The sequence below is a fragment of the Salvia hispanica genome, chromosome 4, assembly GCF_023119035.1.
Source record: "Salvia hispanica cultivar TCC Black 2014 chromosome 4, UniMelb_Shisp_WGS_1.0, whole genome shotgun sequence".
Lineage (NCBI taxonomy): Eukaryota > Viridiplantae > Streptophyta > Magnoliopsida > Lamiales > Lamiaceae > Salvia > Salvia hispanica.
The window spans coordinates 24,276,345-24,302,737 of NC_062968.1; the positions used below are offsets into that span (position 1 = coordinate 24,276,345).

General features: G+C 37.7%; 7 protein-coding genes across 7 annotated transcripts; 1 reads left to right on the forward strand and 6 right to left on the reverse strand.

Annotated features, from left to right (window-relative positions):
- Window positions 1–17: 17 nt before the first annotated feature.
- Window positions 18–447, forward strand: LOC125185165. Its single transcript, XM_048081661.1, has one exon. It carries the CDS (start codon window positions 85–87, stop codon window positions 313–315), a length of 231 nt encoding a protein of 76 aa, XP_047937618.1. The 5' UTR covers window positions 18–84; the 3' UTR covers window positions 316–447.
- A 374-nt stretch (window positions 448–821) lies between these two features.
- On the reverse strand, window positions 822–4,668 carry LOC125220735 (probable serine/threonine-protein kinase At1g54610). The gene is made up of 6 exons (XM_048122882.1): window positions 4,318–4,668; window positions 2,898–3,500; window positions 2,135–2,356; window positions 1,955–2,049; window positions 1,531–1,630; window positions 822–1,207 (listed from the first exon to the last, which is right to left on the reverse strand). Exons 1-6 carry the CDS (start codon window positions 4,666–4,668, stop codon window positions 914–916), a joined length of 1,665 nt encoding a protein of 554 aa, XP_047978839.1. The 3' UTR covers window positions 822–913.
- A 737-nt stretch (window positions 4,669–5,405) lies between these two features.
- Window positions 5,406–8,495, reverse strand: LOC125219444. The gene is made up of 3 exons (XM_048121419.1): window positions 8,232–8,495; window positions 7,113–7,747; window positions 5,406–5,866 (listed from the first exon to the last, which is right to left on the reverse strand). Exons 2-3 carry the CDS (start codon window positions 7,691–7,693, stop codon window positions 5,800–5,802), a joined length of 648 nt encoding a protein of 215 aa, XP_047977376.1. The 5' UTR covers window positions 7,694–7,747; window positions 8,232–8,495; the 3' UTR covers window positions 5,406–5,799.
- Window positions 8,496–9,644: 1,149 nt separating this feature from the next.
- LOC125220736 (stemmadenine O-acetyltransferase-like) lies at window positions 9,645–11,501 on the reverse strand. The gene is made up of 2 exons (XM_048122883.1): window positions 10,864–11,501; window positions 9,645–10,329 (listed from the first exon to the last, which is right to left on the reverse strand). Exons 1-2 carry the CDS (start codon window positions 11,499–11,501, stop codon window positions 9,645–9,647), a joined length of 1,323 nt encoding a protein of 440 aa, XP_047978840.1.
- Window positions 11,502–12,227: 726 nt separating this feature from the next.
- LOC125220990 (ATP-dependent zinc metalloprotease FTSH, chloroplastic) lies at window positions 12,228–15,715 on the reverse strand. Its single transcript, XM_048123114.1, has 5 exons — window positions 14,251–15,715; window positions 13,631–13,877; window positions 13,370–13,553; window positions 12,637–12,808; window positions 12,228–12,550 (listed from the first exon to the last, which is right to left on the reverse strand). The coding sequence occupies exons 1-5, from the start codon at window positions 15,532–15,534 to the stop codon at window positions 12,329–12,331; spliced, it is 2,109 nt and encodes a 702-aa protein (XP_047979071.1). The 5' UTR covers window positions 15,535–15,715; the 3' UTR covers window positions 12,228–12,328.
- An 871-nt stretch (window positions 15,716–16,586) lies between these two features.
- On the reverse strand, window positions 16,587–19,001 carry LOC125185148 (NADH dehydrogenase [ubiquinone] 1 beta subcomplex subunit 2). Its single transcript, XM_048081639.1, has 4 exons — window positions 18,805–19,001; window positions 17,837–17,882; window positions 17,680–17,721; window positions 16,587–16,870 (listed from the first exon to the last, which is right to left on the reverse strand). Exons 1-3 carry the CDS (start codon window positions 18,912–18,914, stop codon window positions 17,680–17,682), a joined length of 198 nt encoding a protein of 65 aa, XP_047937596.1. The 5' UTR covers window positions 18,915–19,001; the 3' UTR covers window positions 16,587–16,870.
- A 3,049-nt stretch (window positions 19,002–22,050) lies between these two features.
- On the reverse strand, window positions 22,051–24,081 carry LOC125219983. The gene is made up of 2 exons (XM_048122080.1): window positions 23,755–24,081; window positions 22,051–22,343 (listed from the first exon to the last, which is right to left on the reverse strand). The coding sequence occupies exons 1-2, from the start codon at window positions 23,865–23,867 to the stop codon at window positions 22,136–22,138; spliced, it is 321 nt and encodes a 106-aa protein (XP_047978037.1). The 5' UTR covers window positions 23,868–24,081; the 3' UTR covers window positions 22,051–22,135.
- Window positions 24,082–26,393: the final 2,312 nt, after the last annotated feature.

Here is a 26,393-nt window from a genome sequence, read left to right on the forward strand (position 1 = left end):
CTATATATATGTAACAAACCTAATGCAAATATCAAACAACCAAAATTCTACACAATCACTACACTTAATTACCACCACCAAACTATGGAGAAGAGCCGATCGTTTCCGCAGTACTCGCCGGGCCTCGGGTACGAAGCTGGGCCCGGCCCGTACTCGTTCAATGGGCCGAGCACGTCGAACGATCCGGAGATGAAGAGGAAGAAGAGGATTGCTTCATACAACATGTTCACTACGGAAGGTAAAGTGAAAGCATCTATGAGAGGCAGTTTCAAGTGGATCAAAACCAAAATTGATGATATTCGTTACAATTTATAATGTTTGTGTAATATATATAGTTTCTTGTTGATTATTTCTTCTCTTTTTCTCTCTTTGATTGTATGGAAGCAAGAACCGGTTCTTTGTTTGTTGAGAATATTTCTTCTTGAATGAGAATATGGGATTTCATAAGGGCTTCAAAAATCAAGAGTGGTATATAGAGCAATATTATGGAGATAATTAAGTTTCTTTTCACTTGTTTTCTTAAAAAATTAAAAGTATATTGTCTGATAATACACGAAATATGTTTGATAGAGCAATATTAGGATCCGTTTGATTCTATGAAATTGAGATGTAGATTTGAAATAGAGCCTTCAATTTTCTAAATTTATTAGTAGTATAAAAATATTTGGATTTGGAGAATTACAATTCCAACTTCTATCCATCCTATCATTTGAAATTCCAAACTGAATTAGAATATTATAATTTCAAATTTTATTCTATAAATTCCAATTCCGACACAATTCCAATTCCATAATACCAAAAAGACCCTTAATGAACGAGAAATATGACACATCCAAACTTAGGAAAAAGCAAAGAATTGATTATCATAGAAGAAAAACATACAACAAAAACAAGAATCTTCAATAATATGGTCTCAAACATCAAGAGAATGCAGCTTTTGTAAGTGCTTGTTTCCCAAACTCTGAAATGCTCTAGATGATGCAGACCTTTGGACAGAATCCAGTCTGTTTAGACCATCATCAGCTATCATGTAATAGTCGGTCACACGGCCCTTACCAGCCGGCATTGGAGGCCTATTATTCATGTTTTTCGAAGCTACCGGGGAAGGAAGAATCTCTTCCTTCCCCGGTAGCCTAACACTTGTAGAGGAAGTGCTGGTTGAACTACTGCCCGGATCTAAGACAGAAACCGATGAATCTTTGCTCCTCTGCACTTGTCCCAAACAAGCATAAGTACTCCCATAAAGTTTGAAAATTAAATCACAAATTTTCAACTTTTCTTAATTCACACACCGTGGTGTGTACAAAATAATGTCTTTGGTGATGTTGTTTGTGTAAAAAAAATAAGAAAAAAATACTTCTTTCTAATGGAATAATATCGTTTTGAGCATCACCTAAAGAAATCATTTTTATACAGAAGTGGTTTAATATTTTGTTTTCAAATCTTATGGAACTGACTTGAATTTGAAAAATATTTATATTGAAATGAGCATTATCTCTCTAGTAACAAATTTGATTGATGAGAGTTTACCTCTTTTAAGCCTTCATTAGCTCCACTTGGTAAATTCTCAGCTGCTGAGCCCTTCTTTCTCTGAGACTGGCTCCTACGCCTCATTTTAGAACTCCTATGCCTAACAAATTAAATCACACTCTTTTAAGGCCAATAAATCAAGAACCTTTTTCTCATTATTTTTGCACAGGGCATAAATCATGAAGTGTCTCTTTAGGTTGAAATCAGAATGTTAAACCACAAAACGACGTATTTCGATGATATCCAAAGCAGCGATTTGAGCATCACAAAAAGACGTCGTTTTATACACGGATTGGATGATTACAAAGAAATTGATTTAATATTTCATTTTCAAACATACGGTTTAACCATATATAACTGGGAAAACTTAGTGATTTAAACAGCTATTAACCCTTCTGCATGCATCCAATTAAGCTCAACTTACTTTCTCCTCTCGGTAGCTAAGGAGTAGTCATCTTCTTCCACATGGATCTCTGGCAAACCAGACACATCACAAGCCAAAGGGCTCGTTTGGAAGAACTGCAAAACAAAACAAAACAAAAAAGCAACTTTACATACATTGTTGATGATGAGAATGCAATCATGATCTTGAGGCTAAACTGACCTTATCCTGAAGAGCAGAAGCCGCAGTTCCGCGGCTTCCGGGGTCAAGAGAGAGGAGAATGGCAAGAAGATCGACCGCAGCCGGGGGAAAGTTCTTGAAAGCTTCGCGAAGATTGGGCTTATACATCTGTGGAGGTTTAAGAGCTGTAGAGAGATTAAACCTTTTGTAGTATTCATCTCTAGGTGACCCACACAGCTTGAATATCCTATGCAGCTGTTCAACCTGAGTAAATCAACAAGTAATTAATACACATGTCACAGTTTCCATTTATTCATAACCTAGCAAGGGTGAGCAAATACCTGAAACTGAATATCCTATCCGAACCAAACTGAAATTTAAAATTTTGTTTGTTATTTTATCGAATTTTGATTTGGTTCAGTTCAGACTTTCAGCAAATTTTGATTTTCTGGTTCGGTTCAGTTTGAAAATATAAAAACTTAAAAACTAGAAAATCATATGAATTTGATTTTAACATGCATAAAGTATATTATACCTAAAACAAATTGTATTTTATGATATTTAGATTTTATAAAGACTGTAATTGTTTGAATATATATAAGTTAGTTGATGCCATATACATTTTTATTTGAATTCAAGAAAATAATTTTGGAATATATTTTTTTTTATAATTTGTAAGATTTCAGTTTTTGCAATTTTGATTTTAATTTAAACAAAAAAGAATTTTTCTATTCAGTTCGATTCGGTTTGGGCAAAAAACTGATCCGAAACTGAATGGTCACCCCTATTAAAAATGTCATTATACCTCGGTTCTAGCCGGCATGATAGCCCGACCGGCATACATCTCCGCCATGAGGCAGCCAGCACTCCAAAGATCAATCCCAACTCCATAGTCCGTGGAGCCAAGAAGCAGCTCCGGCGCCCTATACCAAAGTGTCACAACTCGGCTAGTCAAAGGCCTCTTCCTCTCCGGATGGAAGAGATTCGAGAGCCCAAAATCAGCTATCTTGAGCATCCCATTTCTATCAATGAGTAAGTTCGAGCCCTTGATGTCCCGGTGCAACACGCCTCGTTCGTGGCAGTGGTGTAGGGCCGAGAGCAAGTGGTGCATGTAGCACTTGATCTGTGGCTCAGTGAGCCTTTGGTCGGGCCGGGAGAGGATTCTTGAGAGGTCCGAGTACATGTATTCGAACACGAGGTAGATGCTGTATTGCATCCTTGAGGTGGCTAGGCCTTGGAGCTTCACGATGTTTGGGTGATCGAGCTTTTGGAGGATCATGATCTCCCGTGCCATGAACTTGACACTCTCCGGCTCTGAGGTGTCGAAACGGACCTTCTTTAGGGCGACTAGCTTCCCGGAGTCTCGGTCTCGGGCTTTGTATACGTTGCTGTATGTTCCTTGCCCTACCTGTAGAAGTGGCAAATTTTGTTTTAACGAAACTGATGGTTGTCCCCACAGACCAACACAAGTTCCTTGCCCTTCCTTAGAGTTCATCTATATGGACGTCAGAAAAGAAGATGCACTTTGTTGGTATGAGTAGCACATATTTAATCTGTTAAGTTATCTTCAAATATGCAATTCTGTGTATTCTCGGAATCCCTCTTTTTTTTCGGTGTTTCGGTTCATTCATGTCCCATTCGCTATGTAAATAGGAATTACTCCTCGTACGTGCCTATCCACCAAGTTCACTCGCTACTTTTGTGGTTGGATTTTGAGAATATGATATGAGACGAATATTTGAAGAGTGCTAAAGAGTACAGACTATTTCCTTTTTAGTCCATTCATGAAAAGTATGACCTTTTTAATTTTGAAAATTTCAAACGACATATTACCCCTACACATCCTACTCTCCACTAACATTATTTTCACTACCCTTCCTCTCTCTTTTACTCTTTCCCTTATTTATTAAAACTCGTGCCGAATTCATTGACGGATGGAGTAATTGTTACTCATAACATGAGCAAAGTGCATCTTCTTTTCCTAAGTCAATTCTAAATTGGATTCCCAAGGGTGTGTGGAGACAGTTCACATTCTAGAAACTGAAATACTGAAAATACTTAAATATGCTTGATTTGTTCCACTAAAACATCTCATCAACTACTAACTAAAAGTGGACAAGAATCAACCAACCAACAAACACAATGTCATACCTTTTCCAAATCCCCCCCAAAAAAAACAAAAATATGCCAAAGAGATGTAATAACAAGAATCAAGAACATCAAACCTTGTCGATCTTGATGTAAGAATCAGCACTCTTTGGAACAATATTCTTCAAAACATCAGTGGGAATATTATCAACAAGCCACTTTGGCCATCCATCCACCATCTCATCATCTTCTTCACCACCCTTCTTCCTTCTATCTCCATCAACACTGCTGCTGCTTTTGCTAGCATTCCTCCTCGCCTCGGGCCCTGGCCCAGGCCGGGCCCTTGTCGCTTCCTCGAGCCCCGCTCTTCCCCGCGAGCTCGGGTTCCTCGCCACGCCTTCCTTGATGCTACCATTGACAAGCCTCATCTTCTCCAGCTCCATCGGCGGAGATCTCATGTGTGTTTTAGAACTCTGAGAGGATCCCATGCATAAAAAATGTCACTTTTTAGATCAGAAATGTTTTTAATATATAAATTGTTGAATTAGTTATGGAATAAAGGGAAATTGGACATTTGTAGAAGAGTGATTAGGACAAGATTTTGGAGTATGAGTGATGTAATAAGCCGGCAGGCCGGCAGAGGGAATATGGAATCTATTTGTAGATTATGCATTTTGGGAAATAATTTATGATATAATGTTTTGAAAAGGTAAAATGAAACCTAGCTACTTTCGTTGAAAACTAAGGAGGGTTTGTGAATATGATGAGACTTGTGTTTTAGGCTTTTTCCAACGTTACAAAAAGCCACATCTTTTCCTATTTTTTTCTTCTCTTTTTTGTCTTTGCATCTTTGGATGAGTTGTATTTATCGGCGTGTATAGTAAAATTTGTAGAATATAGCACGAAGAGAAGATTAACTTGCAATATTTTTTCAGGTTAATTATTCATACAATCATGAAATTTGGTTAAATTCTAATTTATCCTACACCTATCAAAATTTAAATGACAAATCACGAAGTTAAAAAATTTACAATTGTCTCATGGTGCTTTATTTTTGACGAGCAAATGGGATGTTGAGTTAGCGTACACGTGAAGATTTGGTGACACAGATAAATAATGGTGTAAACGTGTATTAACCTGCAACCTAGGTGTTAAAAAAAAGAAATTATAGTATGAAAAAAAATAGACCTAAACCATGAACTAGGTATATTAAAAGAACTAAATATTAGACATAATCAAAAGATTGAATATCCTCAAATATAAGTGCCTGATAATGTAATTTGTTACTATATCACTTTACACAGCTTTTAAATAAATTCTAGTGTTTCAATATGAACAACTACGAAATACAAAATAAAAATTCTCCCTCGTTCCTCCTCTCACCACAAGAGATTCAGACATCTCCAAATTGAAATAAACAAAGCTACAAAACAAATGGCATGTCAATGCCCAACATCAAAACATAACCAAAGCAACAAAACTGGAATGCAAGCCGGTATTTTGCATCACCTCGACTATCGCTTTCCTGCCCCCCGCTGGACTCGTGATGAGCTGCTGTCTGGACATTGGTGGCATCACATAGGTCCAGTCAGGGTCGCGAGCTGCCAAGAAAGCTCGGACTACATAATCGTGCACGAACAAGTCTTTTCATTCCCATGATCGAAATCATTGTCGGATCCATCTTCACTGAGATCAAATGAAGTTTTACCTTATTAGATAAGTGGCTGTTAAGCTATATTGCATAACAGCAAGCACAGGCATAGTTAATATCTCATTTAACGAGAGCTATTATGTGTCAAACAACCTAATTTTAAATATTAGGTAACAGAGTTGTTCAACCTAATTGCAGGATGTCACATAATTTTAGCAGCAACACAGCACTTGGAAAGTTATTCATGACAACAGAGCATGTGATATGAAATTCAACAAACAGCAATTTTGCTTTTTAATCTTTTTATATCTGTGGCCATTTGCTGACTGATCCAGAATGTGGTTCTCCGAAATGAAGTTAACACGTAATTCAATTCTAACAGCTTCTTAGCTTTGAGTTCTATGGAGATGCTGAAAAGAAAAGCTTAGATATTGCATAAGAGACCAGTTACTCCTCCTTTCAGTCAATCAATGTCTTTCAACCATTTGTTAAAAAGGAAGGAATGGATTGAACTTTTTTCACTTGCACTACAAGACAAGAGAAGGAGACTCCTAGTTGAAAGTAAAAAACAAGGGAAAGTATCAAATATGTCTTTCCACCGTTAAAGCGTATTCCTGAAAATATCCAACGTGTAAAACGTAATATTTTGGTACTAGAGTTATATACAGTATCACAAAAATATCTAAATGTTACGTATCTAAATGTTAGGTTTAATCTTTGGGACAATTTTGGGATTGTTTGTATCGGTCAACAACTATTGGAACAAATAGGACATCAATATCACATGTCTTCAGAAATTCAAAAACACTTTGTCCTGTAACTTGCAAATTATCCTAGCCTGAGAATCTTATACTGTCTACGTTAGCTAATATGAAGGTGCCAAACTGCCCAACCTGCCTTTACATTATATCTACGAGCTTTGACCACGAAAAACTACAGAAAATGAAAGTTGAAATACTCAAAGCAATTTTTAACAGGATAAGAAGCTAGAATGCAGATAAAATCATTGAAGAACATGCCTCTACAACTAGTTCTAACATTCCTCTAAATCAATGTCAAGTATTTACTACCCAAGCTTACAGACACAAAACCTCATTAATGAGATCCAACCAATAAGATTGTAGCAGGTAAGATGGGTTCCATATCTTATGCTACACCAAGTGGAATAAACATACAAGTGTACAACCAGGTCAAGAAACACACAAGAGTTTTTTTATTAGTCTAAGTTGATTAAATCTCTACTGATTTTCAGTTGAGCAATGAGTCAGTAAGTGTTCATACCTCAACTCAAATTCCCGAATCTCAAAAAGCTCTCCCCCAGTTGCATCTGTCCACTGTATCTTTCTTCTCCCGTTTTGACAAGAAACATCATCATTTTCTCTGTCCAGTTTTTCATGCGTTCCACCACCATTGTCTTCATCAGTGGAAGCAATAACAGCAAAGTTGGTTGCTTTCTTCAAGCTGCTCTTAAGACTAACTACACCCCCCTTGCTACCATCATCATCATCAACAACAACACGGCCATCTAAATTTGTGAACTCATTACTCTCACTAATAGTTGGTGGTGTAAAGCTTTCTTTCTTTTGAGTTGGTCCAACTTTGAGCGGAGATGGGCTCTCGAGTCCAGCAGCAGTGCAACCAAAACAAACAAAGGAGGCACACCCGCGGACAGGGTGGTTCTTCCCAGAAGCCAGCTGGAGATCAGGATCGGTCCCTTGGTCCACCAACTGGTACTGATTCCACGGCGTCACTTTCATGGGTTTCTCTTCGGTTTTCTGACCCAATAGAAGAAGGGTCAGGCCCTTACAGTAACCAGACGCTGAAGAAGAGAAAAACCCTCCTCCTTCTACGGCAAATAACATTAGTTCTTCTCATCTGAGTTATTCATTTGCATCCATACAACAATTCAATTCCCCCTGCCAAGCAATCCATCAAATATAAAAGAGTGAACTCAAATTAAATTCGCAATTTGAAATGTGTGCCTACAAGAGCATCAAATTACTAAACTACATACTGATTCCTCATTAATAAGTCCTCAAAAGCACACAAAAGTTAAAATCAATACACATTGAAGATCCATTACAGAAAGATCTCAAAACATAAGGCAGATTAACGAGATTCACTAACACAATTAGCTAGGTCGAACAAAACACTCCTGCTAATACAATTATATTCAGCAATCTGTAAACGGCCAATGCAAACAAAATTAAGAAAGTCGAGTGATATCTTCTACAGCACAACAGCAGCAAACTACATTATTAAAGATCTCAGAAATGCGACGTTCATTAACCAGCTAATTATCAAACAAATCAGCTCGAGCACACAAAACACCGGAAAAAATCGCACTAATTATCACCATAAACAGCATTCAGTGTTTATAAGCATAGAAGGGAGACATACAGATCTGATTGCGATCTCCGGCGATAATTCACCGGCGTGAAAACAGCATCTTCGATTGCTTAGGAATTCAAGCAGGCGAATTTGAGTTGGAAAAATGACTGTAAATGAATAAAAAGGTAAGCTTTTTCTCAAATTATGCAAGCATTTAATCGCATGTGGAGAGGGAGAGAGAGAGAGAGAGAGAGTGTTGGAGTGGATGAGAACATGAAATGGAGTGAATCAGTGAAAGAAGTAAAAATTGCAGTATAGTGAAAAATAATGAGAGAGAGAGAGAGAGATTTGGAGGCGCAAGATTAGTGATAGTGAATGTGTGGCGCATGATAGCGATAGTCCGATTATAATGTATTATTATTTTACAAAATTGAAGGATAAATAACATTTTGGATTAATATTCATAAGTAAAATAAATGACAGTATAATTCATATTTTAGCATTGTAACAATAATTGGGCTGTCTCTGTATCATGTGAGATGATAATGAGGGTATTGGGCTTTTAGCAAAAGTAGAGAAAGGGTGTGGTAATTTAGTGATAAAGTTTGGTTTTGTATGCTTTTGGTATGTGGCTGGGCTGCTTTACTTTTGGCACCATTTTCACTAATCCAACTTTAACTTAAAAGGGGTATTTTCGTGCGCGCGCATAGTGAGCTCATGTGCTTCGCATGAAAAGCCGGGGAAGAGACACGGGAGAAGGCGGCAGGCTGAGAGGAGGAAGAGGAGGCCAAGTGTATATTCATTGGGTTGTTTAATGTTTTTCTTTTATTTTCATTTTATATTTTTCCAAGATGGAACTTGGTTAATTATGTTATTTTCTTCGGAGAAATTTAATATTCAATACTGTTTAATGTATTATCTCTCATTTTAGTGTGGATAATGGGATGCATGTACCCATCAACTGGTTTTAATCTGAGTTCAACTGGAGTAATCTTTTTATTGCACTACAAGTTTTAAAGGCATGAGATTCATGTCAAGTCAGTCTCATTCTTAAATTAGTAATGTTAATAATGCTTATTACAAAAATAAAAATCGTTATAATAGTATTACATCGTAATTAAACTAATTTGCTAAATTGAAAATTTTAATAGTCTTTTGAGTTTAGTTATCGTATTTGATCTGTCCCAAACAATTCAACTTAGTTTTCCGAGCACTTTCTGAGCCACTGGGCAATAATCCAGGACATTGAGCATTTTCTGAGCACGTGAAAGTACAGTCGGAATCTTCGAAAAATGATGTAATTATAGAACAGTTTTTGAACAAGGTTAAGTTCTCAAACACGATAAAACATAGGATACGGATTTGAGGAGACAGGTCACATTTCTTCCATAAACCTCACATTTGTTACCTAATACAACCAATATGAGACATATTTCTATTACACCAAAATCCGAAACAAATTGAAATAAAACAAGATAAACCTTATAATTTTGCAAACAACCCAACCTCATCACTTGAAAGTGGATTTGGATCAACAATAGCAAGACCTCTCAAATCCTCAACTCGTTCAAACACCTTCATATACTCCTCTTCAAGAATCACCCACGCCTCTATCCCGCCGCCGCTTCTCGTGTCATTCAACCACACCCTATTCCAAACCTCGGCCTCACCGCCGCTGTCACATTTACTAAACCACGCCGGCTTCCCCCATCCGAAATCCACACCATAAACCCCACCACCACAAAGGCTAGAGATCGGCAACACATCGAATTCCTCCGAATATCCGATCCAAACTCGCCGGAGATTCTCGTAGTATCCCATCAGCCCGCCGTCGCCGCGCATCCGGTCGACATAGCCGCCGTCGATCTTCGCGGCGGATTCCCTCATTTTGGCTACGAGTGAGCCCAGCGGCGGGCTGGGATCGTTGGGGCACGTGGCGGCCGCCAGCGCCTGGAGGTTGCCGAAGCATTCCTTGGGGAACGGCGGCACGGCGCGGCGGCGGAGGTCGATGGTTTGGGTGAGGAAGGAGGTGGATTTGCCGTTTGCATGAGATGCGGACATGAAGCATTTCCACATGAGAGCTGCCACGAGCTCGGCTCCGGTGGGGTCTGCCACGTTGGATGCTTTCGATTCTAGTGATGACGTGGCGGAGGCGGAGAATACATACCTGTTTCGTTTTTAGAACGCATTTATTAGGGGTAAATCACAACTCATACAAAATATTACAAATTTGTTTCATATTAGTGCAAAAAGTTTAAGTTTACATAAATCATAAAAAAAGTTTCATTTGTGTTTCAATTTATTACATTCCATGTTTTAACTTTTAACGGCGTTAACTTTTTACTTATATACCGCACAAATTATAAAACAAAGATGAAATTTTGTGTACCGACATGAAACAATCATAAAACTTTTTGTACCAACATGAAACAATGTTGAAACATTATGTACCTTACGTAGATAAAGAGCTAACGTAGTATAACGGAATGCGCTAAATTGAAATACGAATAAAACTTTTTGTATGATTTATATAAAATTCAAACCTTTTGTACTAATATAAAACAAAAGTGAAATATTTTGTATGAGTCATGTATTAAACCTCATTATCAAGTTAATTGCTTATAAAAATTACGAAGATGGACCAAATTGCTTATTTTGACCGTCCACGTCAACTTTCCGGTGCCGGAAAATCGATCTGTACCTTCTAACGACGGATTTTCCGATCTTCACGATATCAGCGGTGGAGCCGAGCTGCGCCGGAACGCTCTCCTTCTGCGGAAACATATACTGCGCCATGTAGTTGGGGCAAACCGCCTCGTGGCCCCCACGCGCCGCCGCGCCCCACGCCCGGAGCACCGCCACCACCGTCGTCGCATCCACCGCCTTGTTCCAGAACACCACCCCGATCGCGACGCCGCCGCAGTCGAAGAAATTCAGCTGCACCGCCGCGACGGCGGAGACGCCGCAATCTGGCGCCGGCAGCAGGAGATCGGGGCGGGGAGTGGCGAGGAGCTCCGGCAGCGTGAGGCCTCTGAATCTGGCGACGGAGAAGGGGACGCCAGCGTCGTTGCAGTCGATGAATTCGGCCTCGGCGGTGGCTCGGCCGGCCAGCGGGTAGAAGCGGGTGAGAATGAGGGAGAGCGATCGGGTCAGGTGATCCGTTATTTGAGGAATAGATGAATCCGGATCGTCGAGCGATGCGTCGGAGAAGTAGAAGACGACGGGAATCGGCATTGGCGGGAAAATCTGGTCCAGCATTGAGAAGTTGTACCTTCGGAGGGTTTGGGGAGTTGGCAAAGACGGCTTCACGTTTGCGCTTGAGATTATTTGGCGTTCCATTTTTTTTTTTCTTTGAATATGTTTACTCAATTCTAATTGCTCATGCATTTATAGGGACTTGTCACTGATAATCGAACCAAAATGATTAAATGAGACATGTATTACTACATTAGTAAAAAACTAATATGGAATATGATCTAATTATGATGTGTCCTACAACTTTAAATTTGAATTTATTTTAATAGCCTAATAGTAATAGATGCACTAAATATGTTAATAATTTTATGATTTTTTTTTGACAATTTACCTTAGTTTTTACTCCATCCGTCCCAACTAAGTTGAGTCGTATTCATTTTTTTTTATGTCTCAACTAAGTTGAGTCATTTCCTTTTATAAATAAAAGAACAAAACATCCAATCTATATTACTTTATTTCATTACCTACTTAGCCCTCTTTATTTTTCGAATTTTATTCCTTCTCTCGTACTTTTAACACAATTTCTTAATCTGTATACCCAAAAATTTTATATCAACTTAGTTGGAACAAAGAGAACATTGATGACTTCTACGTATTTAGACAGCGATCTTACTTTGATTGGGTACTTGATAGGAACCCTTTTTATTAGGAAAATGGTTGCTTCACATAAGCAACATAATCACGTAAATCATTTGTTCACCTTAGACAAAAAACTAATAATGTATAGCATTATTTAATCGTTGAGTTTTCGTATAGGTTTAAGTTTATTAAGAAAATACATATTTGAGACATAAGTTCAGTTTGGCCAAGTGGAAGTGTAAATGTTTCTTGCTCAAATATGTAAGTACTAGTATGATTTTACAACTGGTATGTCTTCCCTAAATATACAAATCTCAAATCCCAACACCAAATCATGCCACAAACAGCTCAGCCTTTCCATCAATGAAAAGGCTCATGAACTCCTCCCCATCCACAGTCTCCTTCTCCATCAGCAACTGCGCGAGCTTGTGGAGGATGTCGATGTGGGTCGTGATTATCTGCTTTGCCCGTACGTACGCTCTGTCCACGAGCTCCCTCACTTCCGCATCCACCACATCCGCAGTCGCCATCGAGTAGTCTTTCTGGGTCGACATCTGCAGTTAAACACAAACACCACGTGTTTCAGTTTAGCCCGATAATCCAATAAGGCTGGCACGATTAACAGGAGAGAAGGAAATACCTGCTGTCCGAGGAAGGGGTTTCCACCGGGTCCCCCAATGGCTATTTGTCCGATCTTTTTGCTGAACCCGAATCGCTCAACCATTTGCCTTGCGACCCTAGAGACTTGCATGAAGTCGTTCGATGCCCCAGTTGTTACGTTGTCTTGTCCAAAGATAACCTCTTCTGCAATTCTGTAAGACCAAAGAGAAACAAGGAAAGGAACAATTTAAGATTATGAAGTAAAAGTGTAAAACACTGCATCAGTGGCAGATCCATGAAACAAAATTCGTAGGGTCTGAATTTTCGTCATCAAACAACTCATCGGACAACGACTTACAAACCTTGCAGTTCATTTCATTTCAACGCCTGATTTTCCAACCGATACAAGAAAATATCCACACAAAACTCCATTGTCTTTGTACAAAACAAATTTGAGTATCAAATTTGATCAAGAAATTCTGCTACAATAATATGACGAATAAAAATGGTTTCAATGAAAATGAAAAACTAGGTGTCAATAGAATTAGAAATTTGTGAATTTTGAAAATTTATAAAACAATTGCACCATTTGTTTCCCTAAACAAAACAAACAAACCAAAATCAACAGACAATTAAGCTCAGATTTTTTGTTGAATCGAGAAGGGTTGAGGCGGAGGTAAACTGTCGTGTGGTCTATGGACATGGGCTATCGACTTATCGCCTATCAATTGTAAAACATAAAGTTCTGCAAGGACTCAGAATGAAAAACTGACCTTCCTCCCAAAGCAACTGCCATCTGATTTTCTAGGTAGCTTCGACTGTACAACCCCGATTCAAGTCTCTCCTCACTCGGAGCAAAGAAGGTAAGCCCGCCAGCTTGGCCACGAGGAATGATGGAGATCTTGGCGACCGGATCGTATTCTGGCATCAGTGCACCAACCAAAGCATGCCCAGCCTCTACAAACGTAAACACTTGCAGTAAGTAACATCGCAAGTGAAAGACGATCCAAAACAAACCTCAATGCGCTTCATACCATGATAAGCCACCAGCCTTTTCTTTTCCTCAGAGACGACAGCATTCTTCTTCTCGGGTCCAGCAATTATTCTCTCCAGGGCGTCTGATATCTCGTCCTTGCTTATCTCCTTGAGGTCACGGCGTGCTGCAAGAATGGCTGCTTCGTTCATTAAGTTCTGCAAATCGGCTCCAGTGAAACCCGGTGTCCTCCTGGCAATCTTGTCGAAGTCCACATCCTTCGCGAGCGCCTTTCCTCTGGAATGCACCTATTTCAAGATAAATTGTTCAATAAGAACCATTCCAAACTACTAGAAACTAAGCAAAAAAGGTTTTAGATTAAATTTATGGCAAACTAAACATCTAATCTTAGAAATTAACTCTAATCAATACAAAAGGTCTCAAGAAAATGTACATCATAGCATTCCAAACTACTACAAACCATGGTTAAAGATTCAATCAAAGATCAGTAAACTAAACAACAAATCTTAGAAATCAACTCTAATCAATGCAAAAGTCTCACTCTCAAGAATATGTACGTTATAGCATTCCAAACTACTATAAACCATGGTTATAGATTCAATCAAAGATCAGTAAACAATTTATAACAAACAAAACAATAAATCTAGAGTCTTCACTGACCTGAAGAATCTTGACTCTCCCAGCAACATCAGGTCTGTCCACAGTGACCTGTCGATCAAACCTCCCGGGCCTCAACAAGGCCGAATCAAGAACATCCGGCCTATTCGTCGCAGCCAGCACTATAACACCAGAATTACCAGTGAATCCATCCATTTCTGTCAAGAGCTGATTAATAGTCTGCTCTCTCTCATCGTTTCCACCACCAAGCCCCGCCCCTCTCTGCCTCCCGACAGCATCAATCTCATCGATGAACACAATGCAAGGCGCTTTGCTCTTCGCCTTCTCGAACAAATCCCTAACCCTCGAAGCTCCCACACCCACAAACAGCTCCACAAACTCCGAAGCAGCGCACGAGAAGAACGGCACCCCAGCCTCCCCAGCCACCGCCCTTGCCAGGAGGGTCTTGCCCGTGCCGGGCGGGCCCACCAAAAGGCAGCCTTTCGGGATCTTCGCACCCAAAGCAGTGTATTTATCCGGGTTTTTCAAGAAATCAACCACTTCCTGCAGCTCCAATTTGGCTTGATCAGCCCCTGCAACATCAGCAAATGTCACACCAGTTTCAGGAACCTCCTGGAACTTGGACTTCGACCGCCCGAAATCCATCGGCCCGCCGAGCCCCCCAGGCCCGCCGGGCCCGCCCTGGGCCCGTCTGAACAGAAAGAAAAGCCCTGCAAATGCAATCACTGGAAACAACAAATTCCCTATGAAATTGAAAAGCCCATTTCCGGAATCGCCCTCGGAAACGGAGATATCGACGCCGTTCATCGCCAAAATGTCGATCAAATCGGGATCGTTGGGCACAATAACGCCGGCCCTCCGGCCATCGACGGCGGTGAGCTGAAGGGCGCTTCCGTCTTTGCTAAACCTAACCCTCTCCACCTTCCCCTTCTTCACCGCATTCAAAAACTCGCTGTAGCGCCACTGGGAGCCTTCGGGGAGGTCGGAGGCGGGCTGCTGGGCCTGCGGCTTGGGCGCGTTCAAGATCAAATTTTGGGCGAATGGCGAGGACGGGCCGGGCTTCTCGACCTCAATCACCTGCGGCGCGGGAGCAGGCGGCGGGGAGACATCCAGCGCCAGCGCGTGGGGGGTGAGGGAGGAGAAGAGAATAGCTGCGACGGCAGCTTGATTTGTGAGATTACTCGATTTGTTGGGCTTGTTTCCGCCGAGGATTGATTTTGGGATGACGAATTTCCGTGGGACTGTTTTGGGAGTGGGGGCGGAGATGAAGATTTGGTTGCCGAAGAAATTGGAGGAGAGGAGAGGGTTAGTTAATGGCGACGCCATCGGAATTCTGGAGCTGCTTGATTACTGTGATTTCTAGATGTTTATAGGGTTTGAAGGAAGTCGGAAAAGGATCTTGTGTGGAAGGGAAAAAAGATTTGAAATTTGGTGAAGAAAAGTTGAGTTAGGAAAGTTTAAGTTGAGCTATGGCTGAATTGAAGCCATAGAATTGAGTGTTGGATGGATGCGCTCTACGTGTTTGTGATATTATCCAGTCGTGGTTGCTCGATGTGTGGGATTGAGGACAAAATAAAAGGATTGGAAGCAGTAATACACACTTGCTCCAACTAAAAACACATAAAATTAATAAATTATGAGAAATTTATTTGTCTGATGATGAAAATTATGTATGTTTAAAAACGGAGAAATTATAGTACTAGTACATCTAATTTTTCTATATTTCTGTTGAATTGTGTACTTTAAGTAAGGTCAAGCCTCAAATTGCCAAAAAAATATATTACTATAAGTTTAATCAAATTCCTACAACTACAGAATAAAGTAAAAAAAAAAATTAGGAACTTTCAATTTTCTATGAAATTATACTTTTAAATGATATGATAATAGTATGAAATTGTATTGGTGTGACAGATGTGAAATTGTATTGGTGTGATAGTAGTAATTTTATTTAACAAAGTTGTATGTTCATGAAGAAAACAATGTTATATATTCATGAAGAAAACAATGTTATATATTCATGAAGAAAACAATGTTATATATTCATGAAGAAAATAATGTTATATATTCATGAAGAAAATAATGTCATTATGCCTAAAATATTCAATAATATATTTTATGCATTATGCCAAAAATATTCAATAATATATTTTATGTCAAAAAATTCAAACAAATCAAAACTAAATGGTTTTCCAACTAATTTTTAAAATTGCAGAAAGAACTGATTTTGATAACTTCATGATTAATACAGAGCATGGACAATGATAAATTACCAATAAAACTCCACGAGTATCGAAGTTTTTGAGCAAGTAAAACTAGTAGTAGTAATATTTTTTATGGCAGACACTCTGAATCTTTGAAATTTAAGAGACCAAAAGGGATGGATACAATTTTCCACATGTTTTGAAAACATGGGCAGCCATGTCTGAAACTGCAACATTCAAATGGTTCTCATATTGGGGTGGCATTAATGACGAGATAGTGATACACAAACAAGAGAATTGAAAAATAAACACAGTCGAAAAAACTTGTACAATGTCTCAAGCTAAAGATGACTTCTCCTCAGTCGACTTTATTGTGCATAACATCCAAATAGAGTTTCTCAAACCAACAATCTATAAGACCACTTCTCCTTCACGTTCCATATTTGAATCAAACCACAGTTCTGGAAAAACAAAAGCACAGGGGACTATGAGGTGGATGCACTATTATTCTGACATAGAATAAAAATAATAAAGAGGATACCATTATCAATAAATCCGGAAAACAAAGCTCCTGCTCATTACATATTTGGATATATAAATCCATATGCAATACCATGAAGGCCTTTTTAGTAACATATGGCCTCTCTGTCACATTCACTAAATCCCACAGGTTTAGACAAATGGGGCGAACCATCACCAATTATCAGACTCTTGTCATTACTAGCCACTTTGTGGTGAAAAGAAACCAATATGACATATCTAATTACAAATGAAGATCTTACGGAACCACTAGTTGTGCTGCCAGGTACCATGCAACTAAACTTAGATGGTTCACGCAAAACCAAATCTGTCAAAGAATCAAATAAGAAAAATCTACATTGTCTAAGTGGATGCAAGAAGGCACATTGCAGTTTTTAATGTGTATCAAGTACTTTTTGAGTTGTTTGGCGGTAACCAGTTGCATCAATGTCAGGTTCTGCACAAATTTACCATCCATATTTCCATCAAGGTTCAAGAATAGAGTATAGGGGTTTCTACTTCACCATGGGTTTTTGAAAATGTTTTTTAAAAGCTTATTTCTTTCTAAAAGTAAAATTAGAAAGTTTCTCAGCATGAAAAGGATAAACAAATTTACATGCAACATTTAAATGCATTAAGTAAACACACTAGAATATAAGAAATCAGATGAACAAAAGAGTTGTATATGTGATATTAACAGCTTTCATACCAAATGAATCAAAGTACTCAATTAGATGGGAATAAAAATTACCTAGTGATGATCATCATGACCTTCCCAAGGGTGTCTCCAGCCCTAAGAGCATGAAGGTGGGTCAGAAAATCCTTTCACAATACTACTTTAAGGCATGACACCTAAATGAAAAGAATAAACTTCCAAAACAAACAACACCAGAAAAATCAGAACTTACCAACACAACAGGGCCATCTTGCTTTGCTCTGTAGAGAATCCAAAACCTGAAAATTATACATGTCAATAGGATAACTACTCAGTAAATTAAGAGCCCTGTGTCAAGTAAAACTCAGTGGTAAATGCTTATAAGCAACCAATCATGTAAGTTACTTCTTCTAAAACACTCCTCATAAGGATATCGAGTACTAAAACATTGCAGACAGGTAGAGTATAAGGATCTTAATTGACAAAATGTTGTAGCCTCTTAGCTGCTAGGCCCAGGGCCAGCCCTTAGTAAAGGAGACGTGGGAAAATGTCCATAGCCCCAAATTTTTATATATAAAACACTATTTATATATTGTTTAGAATTTTTAATTACTAGTACTATTATTAATCCATTCATCAGGAAATGGACAAAAAAATCCCATTTTAATCTAACAGCTCTGCCTTTCATCTCACTTCTCTTTTCTCGCCATCTCTGTATTGTGAAAGACAATGGATAAAGACGTACTGAAGAATTTTAACAAAACATTTAACACATGGTCGATAAAAACACATCACATCTGCAAATGCACATACTCGTATTCCTCAAGGGAAAATCTTTCAGCACAAGAACCATCAACAAGAATGCATACCTTTCAGCTCATTACACTCCCCAATTCAAACTTTAAATTGCTAATTAAATTCAACATGTCTACCAAATTGGCTAGGACGCCATGAAGATACCACGCCACATTTACCCAAACAAATCAAAAAAAAACAGAGAAAAATAAAATCTCGAAATAGCTCGTGAGCGTACAGATCTATCAACCAAAGCAAGAGATACAATCAGCATCAGTTAGAAAACATCTCAATATAATAACCGTAACTGGAATCGGATTCAATTCGCGATGGACACTGATCTAACACTCTCACGGAAAGTTACTCAAAATCCGATCAACCATTTACCGACGTACAATGTAAGAATATTCGTAAGCGGTTTCTCACCACATGACGGCGCAGAGGCCTTTGCCGGTGACAGTGTGCCAGCGCTTAGGCTGATGTAGAGTCACGCCTTTGTAGGTGATGCCATGGCCGTGGCCGTGTCCTCCGCCCATTTTCTCGTCAGATTGCAAATTGAATTTTGTTAGGGTTAACTTTGTTGAAAGAGCTTCGCGAATTGGGGAAAACTGAAATGCTGATCCAAATTTGTACCAATCTCGGAGTTTCCGGTTATTTCTTATTTTGGCCCGCCTGGGCCTTTAAAAAAATTGGGGGGTTTTGGGGCCCGGAACACGCTCTTTTCCGTCGGGGGGGACAGAACGAAGCGTCACCGCGTGCTCAAAAATTTTGGATTTGAAATTGGGGAGGCGGGGAGCGGGGACCGCCCCCCTCCCTCAAAACCCCCTTATCGGGATTTTGCCGAATTAATTTGGCCCGACCTTTTTATCCCAATTGAAGAAAAAGTTTGGGTTTGGGGGGTCTTCCCCCCAAAGCTCTCGAATTATGAAAAAGTTTTTAGGGGGAAACCAAAAAAAGGGTCCCGGTTTGGGGCGGAAGGCCCCCTTTCGGGAGTTGGGGTTTTCCCGAGATGTCGGGGTTGGGGTAGAATTTGGGGGGGATGATGGGTTTTTGATTTTTGAATATTTTTTAAAAAAAATTAGGGGGAAATTTAAATTTGGGAAAAAAAAAAATCAATTAAAAAATTTTAAATTTTTCCCAAAAAGGGGTTAAAGTTGGGCCGTTTGTTTTTAAACAAATGTTTTAGGGCCCCAAAAATCAAATTTCATATGTTTTTGGACCAAAAAATAAAAAGATAATGTTTAGGAAAAAAGGGAAAAAACCGATGTTTGTTTCCAATTTTGGCTTTTACTCTTAATTATTCAACGTTTAGAGCATCCCAAAAGTTGTCTTGTTGGGGAAAAGTTCCTGGGGCCGCCGGGGCGGGATCGGGTTTCCGTCCGGTTGTAATTTTCCAAAGGGTGATAATAAGAAAGCGTCTTGGGGAAAAAACCTTTAATTGGCATTTTGTTTTTGTTTTTTTGTTTTTTTTTTTTTCAAAATTTGAAATTTAATTTAAAAAAATATTTTTAAATAAAAAAATATTTCCCACTTCCAAATAATTTTATGTTTCTTAAATTTTAATTTATTTTTCATTTTTAAAATTAAATTTAAAAATCTAAAATCTCCCTTCAAAACAAAAATTCCCCCTTTTTTACCAATTCTCATCTATTCTCTCATCTAAATTCTCCCTCAATTCTAAACCCACTCTTCCCAAAAAATGTCCGGCTGGCGATTACCCCCGACTCCCTTTGGAACCACGGATGGTTTTTCCCCATAATCCAAAGCCCTTCCCAGTCCGGGAAAAGCAATTCCCCAACCTTTTCCTCAAAAAGTGGGTTTTCAAGTTCCGGGGGGCTACCCCGGGCCCTTTCCCTAATCCCACTCCCACTCCTTTCTTTTTTCCTACTCCCATTTCCATTCTTCTTTGGGGACCCGACCCTGCACTTGGGTATTGGGTTATTTGAACCCCGGTCTACAAAATCCACATTTGGGAGAACCAACCCGGGGAAAGGGTTTTGGGGCGCGTCACTCGGGGGTACAATGAAACCCCAACCCGGGGGAAAACCTCTATCAGTGATATATGGTGTGTTGTTCCATCTTTGAACCCAAAAATCCCGAAAGTTCCGGGGTTTTCCCAAAAAGGGGGGGAGGGGGGGGAGGGGGAAAATGAGCTCGTCAACCGCATTATGTATTTTTTTATTTTCTAGGATCTTAATTATGTATTTTTATTTTCTAGAATTTTAATTATGTATTTTTATTTTTTAGAATTTTATTATGTAATTTTTATATTTTAATGTAATTTTATATTGTAGAAATATTTTTAGTAATTGAAGTATTTAAATTGAATAATAGAATGGTGGGACCCTTGAGCTTGTTCTTGCGGAAGAGCATAGATGTGGGTGTTGTGCTCTTGCCTAAGAGTAGAGAGTAAAAAATGAATTAAAGTGGGTCCGAATCCATATCCGTGCTCTTGCCATTGAGCACGGATAGAGATGCTCTTATCAGATAGGAATAATTTTATGAATATTAAATCTTCTCCATTCAAATGGAAGTCAACTGACTATATCTTCTAACTACGTATGTTAGTAATTGTTAGTTCTTTGTATATGGTGGAGATTGTCCGGTTTCTCAATATTAATTTGTATTGCTATTGCGCAAGATTGAATTGGTGTGAATTATGTAAGAATAAATTTTTCGAAATTAACAATCATGAAAATTATTTTTTCTCTTTCCACAAGGGAATCGGCAGATAACATATTCATTGGTGTTAGCTGTTAGGCCATTATTTATTAGTGGAGACTGGAGGGTGTCTATTACGGAGTACTCTATTAATTTGTTTCGATATTATTTGATATTAGTTCAATCATATAATTTGATTGAATATTAATTTATCTTGATATCACCAGGATTAAATCAATCTCAAATTAATAATTTTGCAGATACAATTATAAAAGTTACCTTTTCTCTTTGAAAAAGAAATTAAAACTGTTATCTAAACTTTTGTAGGACTTGAAATCAAAAATCCGTTGTAGTCTAGTTGATTAGGATACTCGGCTCTCACCCGAGAGACCTGGCAATGGATTTTTTTAACCCCTACAACTTTACGAAGTTTGATTATCTACCATAAAAACATAATCTACCGTAAAAACAATTGACAAAAAGAAATGATCAATTTTTTTTTAAGTTTTTCTAACAAAATATTCCAAAAACTTCCTAGCAATGATCAAGAATTTAACTTCCTACAACTTTACAAAGTTTGATAATCTACCATGAAAACATAATCTACCACAAAAACAATTGAAAAAAAGCAATGATCAAGAATTCTTGCCGTCCATTCATATTTATATATTTTTTTTAGTTTTTCTAACAAAATATTCCAAAAACTTCCTACAACTTTACAAAGTTGGATAATCTACCATAAAAATAATTGACAAAAAAAAATGATCAATTTTTTTTAAGTTTTTCTAACAAAATATTCCATAAACTTCCTAGCAATGATCAAGAATTCTTGCGGTCTATTCATTTTTTTTTTTTTTAGTTTTTCTAACAAAATATTTTAAAAACTTCCTACAACTTTATTCATTTAAAAGCATTAAAAACAATTGACAAAAAGCATGATCAAGAATCTTGCAATCTAACAATTGACAAAAAGCAATGATCAAGAATCCTTATAGCCTATATGGCTGGAAGTATAAAAAGTGTGATAATCTATCATAAAAATTTACCAAATGCAATGATCAAGAATCCTTACAATCTACATGGCAATAGTCTCCAATTACATAGATAAAGGAAGAAGCATCCTTCGCTTCTTCTTGCGAGCAAGTCTTACTTTCTTAGTAACTTTCATCAATAAAAGCAATACAATAGTAAAGAATATAAAAACGACAGCGAGCGTCACATGTGTAAAATACAGGGAAACGGCTGAGAAAACGAGGAATGCGAGTATAACAAGCTCCCATATAACAAAGATTGCAACATCGACCCTGCAACCACAAATGAAGGGGAAAGGTGAATATTTTGGAGGATAGTATGGAGTAATTAAAACTGAAATTGGGAAAAACATAAGAGACACAAATAAGTTACTACTAACTAGCTTTGATCGCTTACGATCTATCTGAAAAGAACAAGAAAGCAATTAAGAATGATAATGTGAATTGTGAACCAGTTAGTTGCTAGGGAAAAGTAGTCCATATATCAAATGCAGTTAACTGACCGATGACCTGGAAAAACCAGTACCTTTTACTCATGATTTTACATTATCTTACACACAAATATTTTACATTATCTTACACACAAATAGGACATATGTAACCTTATTTCATTGAAAAACCAACTTGAACAGTTCTCTCTGTATGTTATTGCATAAAACCCTTTATATGTATTGTGTAAAGTGAGATTGTATCCGCTGCCCGGTTAGCTTTGACGAGTTGAAATAAGCTCAAGGAGCTCCTTCAATTGGATCACGCTACTAATCTACATAACATATACTGTAGTACTATAATTTCCCCAAACGGTCATCATTTGAACACGAAAGCGGAAGATATAATATCCAGTAAATATGACTTAGTCTTAAACCGTTATGAACTCATTATTTGATCAAAACTAGGATCACACTATATCCTTGACAAAAGGTTCAGTAGCCTATGATAACCATAAGCAATTGGACAGTCGTATCGTATTGTCATTATATATGAACATACGAGTATTAACCGCATATAAAAGGTCAGCTTCAATTTCAGGCATCGATCTGTTCTTTCTTCTCATTTGGCTTCCATTGACCTTCTAATAAATATCAACAAAGCTTTTAGATTATTTCCATAGGTGGCCATTGCCAAACTATGCTAGCTGTGAGAAACTGTTTTAATTTTCTCTTGCTCAAAGTATCCAATCCCATACATCTACTTGTGATATCTACCCCAGCACACTCGAAGTGAATTAAGAGATATTTACCAGTTGACATTCTTATTAGTAGCACTAGAAAAACAAAACTGAATTCGATATGATTGAAAAACAAAACACAATTGCCAACATAATATCTCAAATTAGCAAGCTCTAAGCTCAGCATGCTTGTGAATCTAACAATTTAAAAAACTCCCAATTATTCTGCAGAATGTCATACACCTCAAATCACAATCAACATTATCAGAATTGAAAAACGATCATATCATATTTAAATTCATGATATCACCAATTTGGTTACACAATTACAAAGAATATATAAATGCAACAGTAAAACCCCCAAATCATATACCTTCAGCAATAGAACCTGATCTACACAATCTCTTCCAAACACGACAATCAATATTTACAACGGAATTAAATTCAGCTTAATTTCTTAACGTTAACAACAATCACGAGTAGTTACATTAAAAAGAAAAAAAACAGAGTAAATACCTCGAAGAGGCGACATTGGTTGTTGAGGAGAAAAACGAAACGGAAGCCCAATCATGCTTCGAACGAATCTGATACTCTCTCAGTTGTTCCGCCAATTTCGATCGCGTAATCATTATCTCCGATCCAACGCGCCTGGTTCCCTTTCCCCCCTTTATCTACCCCGCCTCCTCTTCAGCTACACGGGAATCGCGATGTATCCGATATGAAATCGAATTAGGAACGAATAAATCGCGTTGACGCGTGGAGGAGGCCGGCGGCGGAGAAGCTCACTCCCGGCGACGGCGATCTTCAGCTGACGATCGTCTATGGAAAGAGGGAAATGGGGAGGGAAAATAGATAAAAGGTTTTTTTATGAAAAGAAAAGTATTTATGTATTAAATGATTTCAACAATTTTACGAAATTAGCCCTGTGTTAGTTGGGGGAATCATGTCCGTTTAGGAGGGGAATTGGGGGATGGCCCGATTCATGTCCGTTATCTGCTGGCCGTTGCCAAGTGCTTGTGAAATTTCGCCAGCACCTAGCGATTTGCTTGTGGCATTTAACGAGCACTATAGTTGGTAAACGACATCCTCAACATAGATTTAGGACAATCTAGTTAAATATTCACATGTGGTGTATTTCACTCGTTATAACTAGATTGTGCACTAGTGGTGTAATCAAAAAATAACATACATTCATTCAATGAAATAAGGTTACATATGTTATGGTTAAATAAGGAGGATAAAAAATAAGTATTCTATCCAAATTATAATCAAATAATGGATCGTACTATTAGTTTAACTACCATATCTATTTTTATAATGATGCAACCAATACGAGCACTGGCGAATCCAGTGTAAAACAAGGGATATAACTGTACCCCCAAAATTTCATTTCTTTATTATAGATTGCTTGAGTTTTGACAATAATATTGCTCTAGCCTAGTGGTATAACGCGGCTTTTATCCATCAGTGACGCGAGTGCGAAACCTAGTTACTGCTTCAGTATTTCTCTTCCAGTTTGCTGCTTTAGTTTTAGTTTTTTATTCTTTATTAGTTTTAGTTACTGCGGTATTTCTTATAGTTTGATGCTTTGGTTATTTAATTTTTTATTCTTTATTAATTTTATTCTTTATTACTTTATACATGTAGAGTATGTTGCTTGATTTTATTTTTTCTTCTTTGTATTATGTGTCTATTTATTTTGTTGTTATTATATATGTACATATATAAGATATTCACAATTTAATAAAATATTAATATAAGATCTTAATGATTAACAAAATAAAATAAAATAAAAAATGATCGATCGAATTAATGTAAAATTTTGCACTCTCAAATCAAAAATCCTGGATCTGCCACTGAATATAAGTGGTGCCTTGTCATCATTTGGGAGTCATTTCTTGTATTTGATCTAAGAACAAATAGAGTGTTGATAATAATACAATTCAGTTAGTACATTCTTCTATTCCATAAAGCCTGAGAGTTTGACCTTAAATTCTAGATACAAAACAAACGATTTAATAATACGAATTTATGATACATTAATACTCTCCAAATTATACATGTAGCCATCGCATATATCTAATCAATAAATTTCAGTTTTCCCAATCAATATTAATTTCGGGTTATAGGTTCTGACATAAAAAAGTGTCGGGCCCATGGTTTTTTTTCATTTCAAGAGCTGTGTTCTGTTAATTTACTTATGCATATACAAATCAAATTTTATAATGGGCTTGCAATCAAATTTTGGTTTTCAACTACAAAGTTTGTGGCAAATTTTAATTATTACCAAAAATTTTCCAATATTAGCGGCGAAGCCCTTCCAAGTTTAAAAAAAAAAAATCATTTTTTCTTAGGATTATTAAACTAAGGACATTCACTTATGGGTCCAGTGGTAACCATTGGTGCTGATTTATAGACACCTTAAAAAAATAACTATCTATTTACATAAAATATCCCCAAAGGAAGTGCTTAAAAAATACCCCCTCCATAAAATGTTGTTCATTTTTTCTATTTTGGTCTATCCGTAAAATGTTATCCATTTTACCTTTTTTCCATATTTAGTAAATGGACCCCAGTTTTAACTAACTCATTACACTCACATTTTATTATAAAACAATATATAAATATGGGATCTACATTCCACTAACTTTTTCCACTCACTTTTTTTCACATTTCTTAAACCCCGCACTGAGTCAAACATGGACAACATTTTGCGAACTGAGGGAGTAACTAATTTTAAAGTTACAACACACTTCCAATAATTTTAAAGTTACAACGCATTTCCAACCTCATGCTGCCACGTGAACACGTAACATGCAATATTGTAAGTACTATAGTGCAACATACACTTGCAGAAGCTGTAAATGGATTTCGGCATATTGCATGGTAGTTATAGGCATATTGCATTTTATATTATTGAATTTTGCATTGTAGACAGTTTATGTTTTTAATCAAAACTCAACAATATAAAATGCAATTCGTCTATAACGCGAATCCAGGAGGGGTGATCGCCCCTCCCCGGCGACCTGCTACCATAGACCCAGACGTAAATTTTCCATAGACGCCCCCTTCGATAGCTTCCAACGTAGCCCCTTTCCCCTCTGTTAGCTTTCGTTAAATTTTATTTAGCCCCTTCTCTTTTAGGATTTGGATCC

Bases quoted from the DNA above. Each gene is read 5' to 3' on its own strand.
- LOC125220735 (XM_048122882.1), bottom strand. From the start codon at position 4,668: ATGGGATCCTCTCAGAGTTCTAAAACACACATGAGATCTCCGCCGATG. The intron at 3,501-4,317 runs GTTTGATGTTCT...CCACTTCTACAG, and splicing joins CTTACATCAAGATCGACAAG to GTAGGGCAAGGAACATACAG. The intron at 1,631-1,954 runs GTAAGTTGAGCT...TTAATTTGTTAG, and splicing joins TTAGCTACCGAGAGGAGAAA to GCATAGGAGTTCTAAAATGA.
- LOC125219444 (XM_048121419.1), bottom strand. From the start codon at position 7,693: ATGTTATTTGCCGTAGAAGGAGGAGGGTTTTTCTCTTCTTCAGCGTCT. The intron at 5,867-7,112 runs GTATGAACACTT...ATTTGATCTCAG, and splicing joins ATTCGGGAATTTGAGTTGAG to TGAAGATGGATCCGACAATG.
- LOC125220736 (XM_048122883.1), bottom strand. From the start codon at position 11,501: ATGGAACGCCAAATAATCTCAAGCGCAAACGTGAAGCCGTCTTTGCCA. The intron at 10,330-10,863 runs GTACAGATCGAT...AAAACGAAACAG, and splicing joins GGAAAATCCGTCGTTAGAAG to GTATGTATTCTCCGCCTCCG.
- LOC125220990 (XM_048123114.1), bottom strand. From the start codon at position 15,534: ATGGCGTCGCCATTAACTAACCCTCTCCTCTCCTCCAATTTCTTCGGC. The intron at 13,554-13,630 runs GTATGAAGCGCA...TTACGTTTGTAG, and splicing joins AAGGCTGGTGGCTTATCATG to AGGCTGGGCATGCTTTGGTT. The intron at 12,551-12,636 runs GTATTTCCTTCT...GTTTAACTGCAG, and splicing joins ACCCCTTCCTCGGACAGCAG to ATGTCGACCCAGAAAGACTA.
- LOC125219983 (XM_048122080.1), bottom strand. From the start codon at position 23,867: ATGATTACGCGATCGAAATTGGCGGAACAACTGAGAGAGTATCAGATT. The intron at 22,344-23,754 runs GTATTTACTCTG...TTGTGGTTGCAG, and splicing joins ACCAATGTCGCCTCTTCGAG to GGTCGATGTTGCAATCTTTG.
- LOC125185148 (XM_048081639.1), bottom strand. From the start codon at position 18,914: ATGGGCGGAGGACACGGCCACGGCCATGGCATCACCTACAAAGGCGTG. The intron at 17,883-18,804 runs GTGAGAAACCGC...TATAATTTTCAG, and splicing joins GGCCTCTGCGCCGTCATGTG to GTTTTGGATTCTCTACAGAG. The intron at 17,722-17,836 runs GTAAGTTCTGAT...TCATGCTCTTAG, and splicing joins AAGATGGCCCTGTTGTGTTG to GGCTGGAGACACCCTTGGGA.
- LOC125185165 (XM_048081661.1), top strand. From the start codon at position 85: ATGGAGAAGAGCCGATCGTTTCCGCAGTACTCGCCGGGCCTCGGGTAC.